General features: G+C 46.8%; 1 protein-coding gene across 2 annotated transcripts in view; it reads right to left on the bottom strand.

Moving 5' to 3' along the window:
• Positions 1-9,914: 9,914 nt before the first annotated feature.
• Positions 9,915-15,321, bottom strand: part of rnls (renalase, FAD-dependent amine oxidase) — a 155,163-nt gene continuing 149,756 nt past the window's right edge. Inside the window, exon 7 of one of the 2 annotated variants that reach the window (XM_085994864.1) lies at positions 9,915-12,785. In XM_085994864.1, coding sequence (XP_085850990.1) covers positions 12,633-12,785 — 153 coding nt within the window. In that variant the 3' untranslated portion in view covers positions 9,915-12,632. The remainder of the gene's footprint in view (positions 12,786-15,321) is intronic. The other variant, XM_085994865.1, reaches the window with a different exon arrangement.

The raw sequence follows: 15,321 nt of genomic DNA, 5'->3' as shown, positions 1-15,321 counted from the left end.
GGGTCACCTGCTGGAAGCCCACCCTGCTGCATGCAGATGAAGACGGGAGGTGGGAGGACTTATTTATCCTGGGAATTCCCTGAACTCTTTACCCATTTACTGCCTCTAGAAAAGCCAGGGGTGTTAGATCCAGTATAGTGTCCCAAACGTAGGAAACAATCACGGAGGTCAAAGGATGCACAGTGTAACAATCTTGCAACACTGTTTTGGCTGGAAGTGGTTTCCAATACATAAAAGTTGCAAAATCTCTGCATTGAAACATATTTGCTGAATTTTGCAGGCAATTTAAAACGAGTCTTATTGGGGAAATCATGGATCTCCGTCCAGGGATTCTGTTGTTCCTGTGCTTACAGAAGCAGCATGTAAGTCAAGAGAGTGCGCCTGACCCATAGGCCAATGTTTGACACCACACATGGCAGCCATTGATCTGTTGGTGTGGTTTCAGATGCGGTGGGTTTCAGATCTCGGCTGTTTTGTCAGGGAGAGGGGCAAACCAGACCAAACACGAACCCAGTTAGGAGGGAGGGAGAAAGAGAAAGCCATGCATACATACCTTACTATTGTTAATGTCAAGTGAGATATTGGTAGGAGGATGGCATCCGGAGAACTGAAGGGGAAATGAAATAGAAATTACGAGAACGGTACCAGGGATGAGGAACTTCAGTTAAGTGGAGAGATTAGAGAAGCTGGGATTGTTCTCCTTAGAGCAGAGAAGGTTACGAGGAGATTTGTTAGAGATGTTCAAAATCATGCACGATTTTAAGAGAGTAAATAAGGAGAAACTGTTTCAGTGGCTGAAGGGTCGGTAACCAAAGGACACAGATTTAAGGTGATTGGCAAAAGAACCAGAGGCAACATGAGGAAACATTTTTTACACAGCAAGTTGTTGTGATCTGGAATGCGCTGCCTGAAAGGGTGGTGGAAGCAGATTCAATAATAACAGTCAAAAGAGAATTGGGTAAATACTTGAAGGGAAATAAATTACTATCAAAGGCTATGGAGAAAGAGCAAGGTAGTGGAACTAATTGAATAGCTCTACCAAAGAACCAGCACAGGCACGATGGGCGAAAGGCCTCCTTCTGTGCTGTAACATTCTGTGATTCTATGAAAGGAATGGGGAATGCCATAAGCAGGTGATCTGGTGACAAATGCTTGATTCCCAGCTCCATGGAATGGGGGGGGGGGGGGGAGGATATGGATCTCTGCCACTCAATAAGTTCCTGATCTTGTTTGTTTAGTTAGAGGAGGCACTGACTGAGCAAAGCCAAGATACTGCTACCATGCAAATGGAGTGAATAATAAAATAATTGAAGGGTGAGCCACTCTTGCATGCACCCTAGTGGGCAGCTAAAGAACTCCACTGGCAGTGGATTGGCAGCTTGCTCAGTCAGGGAATGCTGCGTAGTCCAAGAGAATCCAAAGCAGAGAAAAAAAGGAGGCAGATAAATAGATTGTCTCAGAAAACTGCACGTCCTTCAGTTTTTAAAATCTACTTAAAGCATTTATGCAAATTCATTTTGGGTGTGACAAGGCTGGTTAGACCGCACAGCATTGACCTGACAAAAAAAGGGAGTGTGCAGAGTTGCTTCTGCATTGCAAGCTGACAGCAGTTGACCACAATTTATTGTCATCATCACCTTGTGGTAGTTGCAGTCCACACTGGTGATTAAAAGGTAATGCTTTTGTCAGTTGATAAATATTTGCAGTTATGCACATCTCAACTTGTATTTGTTCCTGGCACAGAACCTAAAGGATCGTTTATTCAATAGTGCCAACGGCTCCCCTTGATGGCTCAGCGAAATCTGCCAATGAACAGCTGAGCTGTGCAGACCAGAAAGGCCCTCAGTTTTATCTCTGGTCTGTGCTGGGTTAGCTAATCTCAGCTAAGGATGGGTCCCACATAAGAAATTAGCGTGCAAAATTAAGGCACATGGGATTGGGGGCAAGGTATTGACTTGGATAGAGAACTGGTTGGTGGACAGAAAGCAAAGAGTTGGAATAAACGGGTAATTTTCCGAGTGGCAGGCAGTGACTAGTGGGGTACCGCAAGGATTGGTCCTAGGACCCCAGCTGTTCACAATATATATTAATGATCTGGACGAGGGAATTGGATGTAATATCTCCAAATTTGCAGACGACACAAAGCTGGGTGGGAGGGTAAGCTGTGAGGAGGATGTCGTGAAACTCCAGTACGATCTGGACAGGTTGGGTGATTGGGCAGAAACATGGCAAATGCACTATAATGTGGATAAATGTGAGGTTATCCACTTTGGTGGCAAAAACAGGAAGGCAGACTATTATTTGAATGGCAATAGATTGGGAGAAGGGGAAGTGCAAAGAGACCTGGGTGTTCTTGTGCACCAGTCGCTGAAGGTAAGCATGCAGGTGCAGCAGGCGGTTAAGAAGGCAAATGGTATGTTGGCCTTCGTAGCAAGAGGGTTCGAGTACAGGAACAAGGATGTCTTGCTACAGTTGTACAGGGCCTTGGTGAGACCGCACCTTGAGTATTGTGTGCAGTTTTGGTCGCCTTACCTGAGGAAGGATATTCTTGCCATGGAAGGAGTGCAACGAAGATTCACCAGGCTGATACCTGGGATGGCAGGAATGACGTATGAGGAGAGATTGTGTCGATTGGGCTTATACTCACTGGAGTTTAGAAGATTGAGAGGGGATCTCATCGAAACCTATAAAATTCTGTCAGGCCTGGACAGACTAGATGCAGGAAGGATGTTTCTGATGGCCGGGGAGTCCAGAACCAGGGGTCATAGTCTAAGGATAAGGGGTAAGCCATTTAGGACTGAAATGAGGCGGAATTTCTTCACCCAGAGAGTGGTGAACCTGTGGAATTCTTTGCCACAGAGGGCGGTGGAGGCCAGTTCATTAAATATATTCAAGAAAGAGTTGGATATATTTTTTAAGGCTAAAGGGATCAAGGGATATGGGGAGAAGGCAGGGATGATCAGCCATGATCTCATTGAATGACGGAGCAAGCTTGAAGGGCCGAATGGCCTACTCCTGCTCCTATCTTCTATGTTTCTATGTTTCTATGAAAGAGCACTGTAATTGGTCCTTGGGGTAGGGAGGGGACAATTGGTCACCATCCCTCTTCTTGATCGCTACCTACTGTGTGTTGATGTTGGGGGTCATGACAGGATCTGCTTTGATTGTGATCCCCCTCCTACATCATTAAATAGCCTCTCAATATTCAATGTCAAGGCTCACGCATGAATAGAGACTAACAGATGAGGAATTGCAAGGTGCTTGCATCCATGGAAATGTGGTCCAGGAAGGAGTCAAGACTTTCCGGAGCAGAAGGGGAATCTAATGAGAGAAAATAATAAATGTGTGCTTTGCATTTAGATAATGGCCCGGCATTTCTTCTTCTCTTAGGCAGTTCCTCGGAACCGAGGATGACTTGCTTCCACATTAAAAGTGAGTTTGCAGGTGACTGATGAGTCCAATGCGGGACCTACAATCTCTGTCCCAGGTGGGGCAGACGGTGGTTGAAGGGGCGGGTGTGTAGGGTGCTTGGGTTGACGTGCGCTGCTTGCGCTTGGCTTCTGCTTGCTCCCTGCGAAGAGACTCGAGGTGTTCAACGCCTTCCCGGATGCTTCTTCTCCACTTTGTGCGGTCGTGGGCCAGGGATTCCTAGGTGTCAGTGGGGATGTTGCACTTTTTCAAGGAGGCTTTGAGGGTGTCCTTGAAGCGTTTCCTCTGCCCATCCAGGGCTCTCTTGCCGTGTCTGAGCTCTGAGTAGAGCGCTTGTTTTGGGAGTCTCGATGTGGCCCGTCCAGTGGAGCTGATCGAGCGTGGTCAAAGCTTCAATGCTGGGGATGTTGGCCTGAGCGAGAACACTGATGTTGGTGTGTCTATCCTGCCAATGGATTAGCAGGATCTTGCTGAGGCAGCGTTGGTGGTACCTCTCCAGTGCTTTAAGGTGCCTACTGTACATGGTCCATGTCTCTGAAGCATTCAGGAGGGCGGGTATCACTACTGCTCTGTAGACCATGAGCTTGGTGCTGGGTTTGAGGTCCTGGTCTTCAAACACTCTCTTCCTCAGGCGACCGAAGTCTGCACTGGCACACTGAAGGTAGTGTTGGATTTCGTCATCGACGTCTGATCTTGTTGACAGTAGGCTCCCGAGGTATGGAAAGTGGTCCACATTGTTCAAGGCCTTGTCGTGGATTTTGATAATCGGGGGGCAGTACTCTGTGGCGGGGGGCATGTTGGTAGAGGACCTTTGTCTTACGGATGTTTAGTGTAAAGCCCATGCTCTCGTACGCTTCGGTGAAGGTGTTGATGATGGTTTGAAGTTCGACCTCCGAGTGTGCGCAGACGCAAGCGTCATCTGCATACTGTAATTCGACGACAGAGGATGGGACGACCTTGAATCTGGACTGGAGGCCTCACTGTTATTTCTACCGTAAATTAGCTCCACTCCAGCGGGGAGCTTACTGAGGGTGAGCTGGAGCATTGCAGCAAGGAAGATCGAGAAGAGCGTTGGTGTGATGACACAGCCTTGCTTGACCCCGGTCCGTACGTGAATTGGGTCTGTGGTGGAACCGTTGGTCAGGATCACGGCTTGCATGTTGTCATGAAGCAGGCGGAGGATGGTGACAAACTTTTGAGGGCAGCCGAATTTGAGGAGGATACTCCATAATCCCTCATGATTGACAGTGTCGAAGGCCTTTGTGAGGTCAAAAAAGGCCATGTACAGCGGTTGGTGCTGTTCCCTGCATTTCTCTTGTAATTGACGTGCGGTGAAGATCATGTCCATTGTGCGCCTTAGTGGGCGGAATCCGCATTGCGACTTTGGGAGGAACTCTTCAGCCACTGGTAGAAGGCGACTGAGGAGGATTCTTGCGATGACTTTCCCTGTGGCAGACAGCAAGGAAACTCTTCTGTATTTACCGCAATCGGACTTGTCACCTTTCTTGAAGATGGTCACAATTACGGCATCTCTGAGATCCCCTGGCATGCTCTCCTCCTTCCAGATAAGAGAAATGAGTTCATGAATTCATGCCAGTAGTGCTTCTCCGCTATGCTTTAGTGACTCGGCGGGATTTCATCTGCTCCTGTGGCCTTGTTGTTGTTCTTCAGTTGTCGGATGGCCTTTTCAACCTCTTGCCGGGCTGGGGTTGTGCTGAGGTTCTGGTGGGTAGCATGCTGCGGGATGGAGTTGAGGACACTCGCGTCGAAGACAGAGTCTTGGTTAAGGATATCTTTGAAGTGCTCCTTCCAGCGGGCACTGACTGCCTCCCTGTCCTTGATGAGTACCTCTCCGTTCTTGGCCCACAGTGGGGTAGGACCTTGGGTGCTTGAGCCTTTACGGTAGAAATAACAGTGAGGCTCTCAGCACTCACCGTTATTAAAGAACAAATTGGACAGCAACTTCCAGAGCCCATACAAGCGCAGTTAAACAAAATTAGGAAGTTGCTGTCCGAGTTGCCCTGCTCATCCAGAAACTTTGCTACACCGATACCTTGCCAAGAGACTCAGCATTGAAATACATGCAATGGCATGAAGTTGGGGTAATTACGTGATAGCTACCCGCTAAACTCACCTGAAAAAGTTAGGGCTTTCCATTCAAATGTAAATGAATTTTTAATGGCCTGATAAATCTTAATTACTGCCAAACAACCTCTCTGGCACTGAAAATTAACTTTTACAGATGTGAAGTCTCATTCCTTCAGATTTTAATTATTGTTGGAGATTTTAAAAAATTTGAATTTTTTTTTTTACTTTTTCTTTCTGTCTCTTATAACTCTCTCTTAATCCCATATTTCTTTCCCTCTATTTTGCTTTCTGTACATGATTTGACATTGAATTAGCTATTCCAACTTACACTTCCTGGTTTAGACTGTGCATGACTCAGTACGGATTCTCCTCAGGAGACACACAGTTGCTTGCCCTGTTCACACAGGTCCCAGATTCCCTGTAGAGGGCACTGCGCTGTTTTTGCTCTCTAATAACAGCAAGTTCCAGTGCAAAAGCCCATAGAAGGTTTGTGGGCAAGTGTAAGTGTAATGAATGTCAAGTGCTGTTCGTTCGCCGTTGAGAGCAAATTCCGGGCCATTGAAATTCCATGAATATATTTTGGCACAATCAACAATCAGTTCCAAGAAGAACATGAATTTCTGCTTGAACTGGTGTGATGGGCTGTTCACTATGTTCATGCATCCTATTGCTTCCCCACTCAACACAGCCAAAAATATCTCAATTCACAATGAGACTAGATTCTTCATATATATTCTTTTCTGTCCTGCCCGTACACCATGGATGGGCAAACAGCCTGTTCCAAGGCCTTTTTCAGTTCTATTTAAGAGCTGGTTGTTAACGCATCCACAGATGTCCCAGGATCACTCGTCCTCTGATTTTCATGCTTGGGCTCTGTTTAGTGTCTTCCCCTGAAGGCCAGACTAAGATCTGTATCTCCCCACCTGGGCACAAACCATTCCAGGGTTTGGAATGAAGCTACATCACCAAAACTCGCTGGTTCTTTGGAAAGTTTATTCTGTAAAACCCTTGTGAAGTGCTTTGAAATGACAGATTGTAATGGAAGTAAGTAAAGTGCCTCATGCAACAAATAAACAACTGTTGAAGCTTGGCATCAACAGCTCTATCTCAGTAAAGGTGAGCAAACATACTACATCTTCTTACAAATCTATTTAATGGTGTTGTGCTCTTTGTTTTGATGACATGGATAGTATGTGAGTGCTCAAGCCTGTATAGCTTATGCCAAGTTGGACCAGTTGCACAATATATTTTGAGCCAAGTTACAAATGAATTAGTTGACCTCAGTTCAGTTTTATTTCTTAATATTTTTTGGTCCACTCTTCCCCTGAAGGTGGTGGTGTGTTTTCTTTCATGAGCCCCAGCAGGCCAAGTATCCATTCCTCGTGCGTACGTGCTGGCAGACTATTTGATAGTGAGGGCCATCAGTACAGAACCCAATCCTTGGCTGGCCCAATATTCACACAGGACTCCCTTCCAGCTGGCAGATCTTCCCCTCCCTAGCCCAAGGGTGCTACGGTCAATTGCAGTGACCCTGCTGCTACATAGAGTTAGTGGTTAAATGTACTCCCCATGCAGTATTGAACCATACAGAACAGGGAGTTTCCCAATTCCAATCACTAATCCATTGTGTGTTAGCAGCGATTGACCCAGGAATCTGCCTGGCCTGTATAACTCTGGATTACAAGGACTGTACATTTGATCACAAATTTTTTTTTCATGGGATGTGGTTGTCACCAGCAATTTATTGCCCATCCCTAATTGCCCTCGAGAAGGTGGTGGTGGGCTGCCTTCTTGAATACAACTGAGTGGCTTGCTCGGCCATTTCAGAGGGTGGTTAAGAGTCAACCACATTGCTGTAGCTCTGGAGTCACATATAGGCCAGGTCGGGTGAGGATGGCAGATTTCCTTCCCTAAAGGGCATTAGTGAACCAGAGGGGTTTCTATGACAATCCGGTAGTTTCATGGTCACCATTACTGATATTAGATTTTTAGTCCAGATATATTTAATTAACTGATTTGGGCTGTTCAACAATGGTGAATGATAAAGCTTTCACAACACAGAACACAGGCTGTTAAAACTTCCCAGTCTCTCTCCTGCCCAACCTGCAAATGAAATATAATAACTCATTGGACTGTCAAGTATCTTCCAATAATAATATTGGAAGGGTATGGCGGTGTAGTGTTTATGCTACTCGACTGTTGACCTAGAGGCATGGACTAACAATCCAGACATGAGTTCAAATGCCACCAGAACAGTTTGAGAATTTTAATTCCGTTTAAAAAGTCTGGAAATAAAAAGCTGGCATCGGTAAAAATGACTTTGAAGCTGTCGGATTGTCATAAAAACCCAACTGGTTCACCAATGTCCTTCAGGGAAGGAAAGCTGCCATCCTTATGCAATCCTGCCCGTAAGTGACTCCAGTCCCACACCAATGTGGTTGACTCTGAAGTGGCCTAGCGAGCCACTCCGTTGTATCACCACCTTCTCAGGGATGGGCAATAAATGCTGGCCTCGCCAGCCTAAGAATAAATAATAATAATTTAATGGGCCGGATATTCCGATCCCTATGGGTGGGTACGCGCTGTGTACCCACCTGTAGGGACATTGGAAATGCCGGTTTCAGGTATGCACAGCGCATGCGCTGGAAACCGGCATTTCCGATCTGTCAAGAAAGCTCTTGACAGATCCTCCGGCTGCCCGGGAGAAGAGCCTCAGCAGGTGGAGAGTTCCGCTTTTTGGAGACCCTCCGCCCGCAGAAAACCCTTACAATTCTTGCGCCTGATAAAAGCAGGCGTAAGGCCTGCTTTTACCAGGATAAGAGTTGAAAAAAGTTTTTTTTAAAAAATTTCCACTGATTTATCATTTAAAAATACTTTAAAAAAAGATGTTTATTTTTAGCCCCGTAATTATTTTTTTCAAAAATTTAAATTTTTGTTTAAAATAGTTAATTTATGTAATTTCAAGTCATTTTAAAAATGTGATTTTTAAAAATAATTTATTTGAAGTTTTACTATGTTTTGGGGGTGTTCTCCATTCATATATTTGACAGGTCTTCCTGTCAAATGTATGAAGGGAGATTCCCTTCTCTGATTGGCTCCCCATGGCCCACATGATCCCAGGGACGCTGCGAACTACCTGCGACTCTGGGATCCGTGGCCCCTACGCAGTTTGGAGAGGCCCAGCAGCAGAACTGTGCGCCTACTGGGAGCCCTCAGGTAAGGGCGCAGATTTTTCCAGATCGCAGCCCTCCGACCGCGGAAGGCCTGCGATCGGAATATCTGGGCCATTATGAGTATTGTTAGATTTAAGAGGATCAATGAGTAAAGAACTGTATTAGGCTGCTGGGGTGCATGATATGGAATTTATAATGGCAAATGTCATATATCTTAAAGATCTCATTTGCAACAATAATTTTATTTCCCTCTTCCTATTTTATATTTTCCACAGAAGACACCTATTACTACCTCCTACAGTCAGGAGAGAATCATCTAGATATTTAGACAGCTGCATGATGACTATCAACACTACTGTGTATGCTGAAGAATGTGTTTACAGTAATGCAACCCAACCCAAGGCAGTTTTTCCCCCACTGGTATATTAGGGGACTCCATCTACCGAAGTGATTAAACTAGCAAATCTGAGTAGCAGCCAGCCCTCCAGCTCAACAGATTGGGATGCAAGGTAAAGATTCTACAGCCAGTGTCACTGAGTGATCCATACACTGCAGTGTGTGTCATTTGAGCCATTACATTGTGAACATGTATCCCAATGCTTACTGCATTTATATCAATTGTAAACAGGAATTTTACTGTACATACTGAGTGTCCCAGTGATGGGATCACCTCACTCTGCAGTCTGGAACATAAGAAAAGAATTAGGAGCAGGAGTAGGCCATACGGCCCCTCGAGCCTGCTCCGCCATTCAATAAGATCATGGCTGATCTTTGACCTCAACTCCACATTCCCGCCCGATCTCCACAACCCTTGAGTCCCCTAGAGTCCAAAAATCGATCTATTTCAACCTTGAATACACTCAATGACTCAGCATTCACAGCCCTCTGAGGCGGAGAATTCCAAAGATTCACGACCCTCTAAGTGAAGAAATTCCTCCTCATCTCAGTCTTAAATGGCCGACCCCTTATCCTGAGACTATGCCCTCTAGTTCTAGATGCTCCAGCCAGGGGAACCAGTCTCTCAGCATCTACCCTGTCAATCCCCCTCAGAATCTCATATGTTTCAGTGAGATCACCCCGCATTCTTCTAAACTCCAGAGTATAGGCCAGAGAGGAGGCAAGAAGTGAGGACGTATAGCTTGAAAAGGCAAATGTCCTTTAAAGTGGTGAACCAACCTCAGAACTGGTGCAGTGAGCAGATGGAAAACCAAAGATTCAAGGTGCTTACATTATTTGTTTAATCACCAGTCATCTCTGGATAAAACCACCTTAATCAACTTCAGCATTTCAATCTTAATTGAAAAAAGCTTCTTAGAAGAGCTTGCATTTATATGCCACCTTATTATGTCCTCAAGATGTCCCAAAGCTCTTCACAGCCAGCAAATTCCTTTTGAAGTGTAGTTACTGTTGTAAGGTAGGGAAGCACGACAGCCAATTTGTGCACAGCAAACTCCCACGAAGAGCAAATGAGATGTTCGACCAGCCAAGCTGTTTTTGGTTAAGGAGGAAATGCTGGCCAGTGCAGTGGGAAAACTCCCTGCTCCTCTTCAAATAGTCCCGTGGGACTATTTTTTTACATTCACCTGAACAGATGTTTGTTTAACATCTCATGGAGGTCAGGGGCAAGTTAGAGAAATTTAAAAAAAAAATGAAATATTGCTGCTTAGATCTGGTGATGTGGCGAGAGATCGTATCAATACTAGGATTAAATGGAAAACAAAGCCAGAAGTTTCAAAAAAAATACAGGGGGAAAAGAAAAGAATGGCAAACGAAGGACAGAATAAAAAGAAAACTCATTACAACGGACGAAGGGACAAACATGGGATACTAATAGAAAGAAGTTTAACAAACATGGAGAACGGAAAGAACAAAGAATCAAGTAAATGCATAAAGGCGATTAGAATTTTTGTTTTGTTGTTCGAAACTGTCTTCGGCTATTTCTAGTGACTCTGGCCAGTTATTGGAATGTTGCACAGGAAACAATCATGGGACTTGTTTTTACAGAGAGTTTTTTTTTAAAGACAAGTTTGTTTGGCCATGGTTCACCAATTACTCAGCTGAAGTTTTATCCTACTGTGAATGACGACTGCATATCTACAACTATTTACATTACTGGCAAGTGCTACATGGTGGAATTCAAATACTGGGTCTCAGCAGGATTTTAACAAAATGTGCCAGATGAAACCTGCTGTCTTTTGGGATGCGCCGTGGCCAGCAGATTTCAATGTTCCCTTCATTTCCTTATAGAGATTGCTAAAAAAATGATGTGAAACAGTCTCGTTGTCATTACAAACCGGGCCAATTTTAGTTGCACAAAATCCAAGTGTGTACTCTTTAAAATCAATCTGTGTTGTACTTCCTTCACGACAATGTGTACAACATAAATTTTTATTCTGGGTTGTAGTTTAAAAAACTGGATCGCCCATAGAACACCGAAACCACCTAGTTATGTTATCAGAAAATTCATTTTATTTTCACAAGCATATGGCACCATTTAAATGTTCAACATATGGGTGAAAATATGGATCCCATTCTTAGTTTGTTGTGGAGTGTGGAGGTGGGAATGCTGTATGCTTGATTTTGGTGTCTTGGTTTTTAATTATCGTCTCATTTATGTGGAGTGTAGTCTCTATCTTCAAAGTTTGTCTATATTAGCAAATGCATTACCAGACAGAGACAGGCGGGAAGTGGTGGTGGGCAAGGGAGGGGAAAGCGGGCAAGGGAGAGGAAAGTGGGCAAGGGAGAGGAAAGCGGGCAAGGGAGAGGAAAGCGGGCAAGGGAGAGGAAAGCGGGCAAGGGAGAGGAAAGCGGGCAAGGGAGAGGAAAGTGGGCAAGGGAGAGGAAAGCGGGCAAGGGAGAGGAAAGCAGGCAAGGGAGAGGAAAGCGGGCAAGGGAGAGGAAAGCGGGCAAGGGAGAGGAAAGCGGGCAAGGGAGAGGAAATGGGCAAGCATTTCAACTTGGGTTATATTTCAGCACCACTACCTCTGGCCACACAGCAAGCAGCATCGCTGATAGATGTGGAAATGTCCACGTTTGTCACTGGGCTGCTTGTCCAGGGTACGTGGCCTGGGGGCTTGCAAAAAGGGAAAAATAAAGATTTAAAAATGCATAAACAAATTAGCAAAGTGGCTTCTGGCTCCTGCTGCTTCAGCTGAGATGGCAGTACGGTGCTCGTTACAGACTCCCGGCATCCGTGCCACAACTGGCGGGGGGGGGGGGGGGGGGGGGGGAAGGAGAGACATGTAAATTTGAAGGGCGGTCCTGGTTTTGCTGGTACTTCCTCTCCCCTGAGATGATGGAGTCTGCAGGCCTCTCCCTGCTAGGAGTGACCTTAAGCTCACCTGGTGAGAGAAGGCGAGTTCTGAATGCCAGCCGAGATTAGTCAATGATTGTCACGGTGAAGAAAGAAAAGGAACTCCTGTCCCCACCTGCCTGATAGTGATAGTGTCGCTCCGTGTTTAATCACTCAGGGAAGCTATTAACTCTCCTGGAAATAAGCAAAATCTAAAGAAAATCCTAAAAAATGTTACTTTAATGTGAAAACTGCTGTGTGTCTGGATTTGCAGTTTACAACATAAAATGGTTTAATGTTACGATACATGGAACATATAGTGTGAAATTTGGCTGACAGTTCTATTTTCTAAAGCTTTGAATAATAGCCTTAGTCACTACATATGGAATCATTACTTTCTTCCTTGGATTACTACTGCTGGTAGTCAGTTTCTCAGTGTACTTAGAGCTGTCTCCCTGGATTCCAATGTCAAATGCATAACGTATGTTTCCATTATTTTCTAGTTCAGATGCAAATATGATCTAGGTGCCCAATTCTCTGGGGGCTATTGATTTCATCCACACACTGAACAGCCCTCCATTAATGGGGTTTGCAATAATGAATGAGATCAGAGACAAAGTGAAGCATTCAGAATTACAAGATGCAGACTTTTAAAAATGACTTTTGAACACATCCAAGATTGTTAAGGCCGATTCTGTGCAGCCATCGAAGTTTGAGTGTGTAAAGCTGTCACCCCCACACACAAGAAGTGGCTGAACACCAAGCGTCATTTGTCCTGGACAGTCCGAGACTGCATTGATGACCTGCAAGAAAAGCAGTTAGAAATTATTTTAAGGATTGCCATCTCCCGCCCTCCCACTTGAGGATTGCCATCTCCCGCTCTCCCACTTGAGGATTGCCATCTCCCGCCCTCCCACTTCAGGATTGCCAGCTCACGCCCTCCCACTTGAGGATTGCCATATCCTGCCCTCCCACTTGAGGATTGCCATCTCCCGCCCTCCCACTTGAGGATTGCCATCTCCCGCCCTCCCACTTGAGGATTGCCATATCCTGCCCTCCCACTTGAGGATTGCCATATCCTGCCCTCCCACTTGAGGATTGCCATCTCCCGCCCTCCCACTTGAGGATTGCCATCTCCCGCCCTCCCACTTGAGGATTGCCAGCTCCCGCCCTCCCACTTGAGGATTGCCAGCTCCCGCCCTCCCACTTCAGGATTGCCATCTCCCGCCCTCCCACTTCAGGATTGCCATCTCCCGCCCTCCCACTTCAGGATTGCCATCTCCCGCCCTCCCACTTGAGGATTGCCAGCACCCGCCCTCCCACTTGAGGATTGCCAGCTCCCGCCCTCCCACTTGAGGATTGCCATCTCCCGCCCTCCCACTTGAGGATTGCCATCTCCCGCCCTCCCACTTGAGCATTGCCATCTCCCGCCCTCCCACTTGAGCATTGCCATCTCCCGCCCTCCCACTTGAGGATTGCCATCTCCCGCCCTCCCACTTGAGCATTGCCAGCTCCCGCCCTCCCACTTGAGGATTGCCAGCTCCCGCCCTCCCACTTGAGCATTGCCATCTCCCGCCCTCCCACTTGAGCATTGCCAGCTCCCGCCCTCCCACTTGAGGATTGCCATCTCCCGCCCTCCCACTTGAGCATTGCCAGCTCCCGCCCTCCCACTTGAGGATTGCCAGCTCCCGCCCTCCCACTTGAGGATTGCCATCTCCCGCCCTCCCACTTGAGGATTGCCAGCTCCCGCCCTCCCAGTTGAAGATTGCCATCTCTTGCCCTCCCAGGTAAGGATTATGATCTCCCACCCTTCCAGTTGAGGACTCCATCTCCCATTTGAGTGTGCTGTGCCAGTAATTCCTGTCATGTATAGTGCTACAGAGACTGTTTATGTTACAAAAAGAAACTACAGACCCCTCTGTGTAATGAAAGATGTCACTGGCTGTGCAGAAAAAAGATGCTGGGGGAGAAATTGGGTGGAGCCGCAAACGGGGCGCCAAGCTCGCCTGGGCGCCAGATTTTGCGCTGCGATCGGAGCAGCAGCAATCGCTGGAAATTCAGCTTGAGCGCCCCAAGAGGGACATGGGGCGAGGCTCGAGGCGCTCCGCGTCCCTCTTAGGGCGCTGAAACTGAATATCGCAGCGCAACGTGCTGCAGCGCCACACGCTGCGGCATGGCGCGCTGCGGTACTGCAGGCCTTCCTCCCATTCTTAAGGGGGCGGGCCTGCACCAGCGCGATGAGCGATCGCGAGTGCCGGCAAAAGAGCCCGGCACCGAGGAGAAGTGCCGGGCTCTCGGAAAGCAGCCGGCAATGCCGCGGGGGGAGAACATGAGGCCGGGGACGGAGGTGCTGGCAGGCGGCCGCCGAAAAAACCGACCGCCCCGTACCTCCACCTTAATTTGCGCCACTGCCGCCACAGGTAGGCCCCGTGAACCGGGCGCGATTAGCGAGCGGCGCTACAGAGGCGGTCGCTGCCAAATATCGCGATCAAGGCAGTAGCGGGGCGCTGCGCACACCGATGACATCATTGGTGGCGGCGCAGCGCAACAGGCTAACGCCGGCATTAGCGCCCCAGCTAAATATCGCGGGAGGCGCGGCCAGTGGCGCTAAAGCCACTGAGTGCCCTCTTTAGGTGCTAACTGGTGGCGCAGCCCACCGAATTTCTCCCCCGCTCAGTTTTTTTTGTTGCCAGCAATGCTCAAAAGCGACTTCCCAGTGGCAAGGTCATGGAAGAAAGGGCGATATCTTCACCAGTTATAGGAACTGCCTTTGCATTTAGGGACCAGTAGAACTGTTACCTGATCGTCCCGTCTCTGATCTGCTGAGCTTTATTGCTCACTTTCATAATAGAAATCTTTCAGGTGACACTTGAACAGCTAATAGTAGGAGTAGAGCCTGGAAAATGACAGTATTAATGGACAAATACTTGTATGATGTTCCTTTGCTATTTAATCTTATTCAGATAAGCCGGTTAACGGCGCCATTAAAATAGCAGACAGAAGAATGTCGTACTAGTCCACTCATATTGCCAACAGAAATTTCTAGCCCTTTATTTAATAGACCACACCGTGTGAATTAATGATGGCTCTGTTGCAGATGAAATTTAGGCCCAGACTGAATTACCATGATCTCAATAACTTTTATTATCACTTGTCAATTGACAATGGGTTGCAAGCGACAATAACAGATATTTGTTCTAATAAGACTTTTTCTGCTCAATAAAATCACTGTGAAATAAGTCAGCCACTTACTAAAGTGACACTCTATGACACTGTATCCAGCTGCCGTGCCAAGTAAATAAATCGGAAATTTTTGCGTACTTGGGGCATTTTATAATA

Source organism: Somniosus microcephalus, chromosome 8 (genome assembly GCF_052327205.1).
Source record: "Somniosus microcephalus isolate GS21.2 chromosome 8, FLI_Smic_1.0, whole genome shotgun sequence".
In the NCBI taxonomy this organism is placed as follows: Eukaryota; Metazoa; Chordata; class Chondrichthyes; order Squaliformes; family Somniosidae; genus Somniosus; species Somniosus microcephalus.
This window is presented reverse-complemented; position numbering and strand designations above follow the sequence as displayed.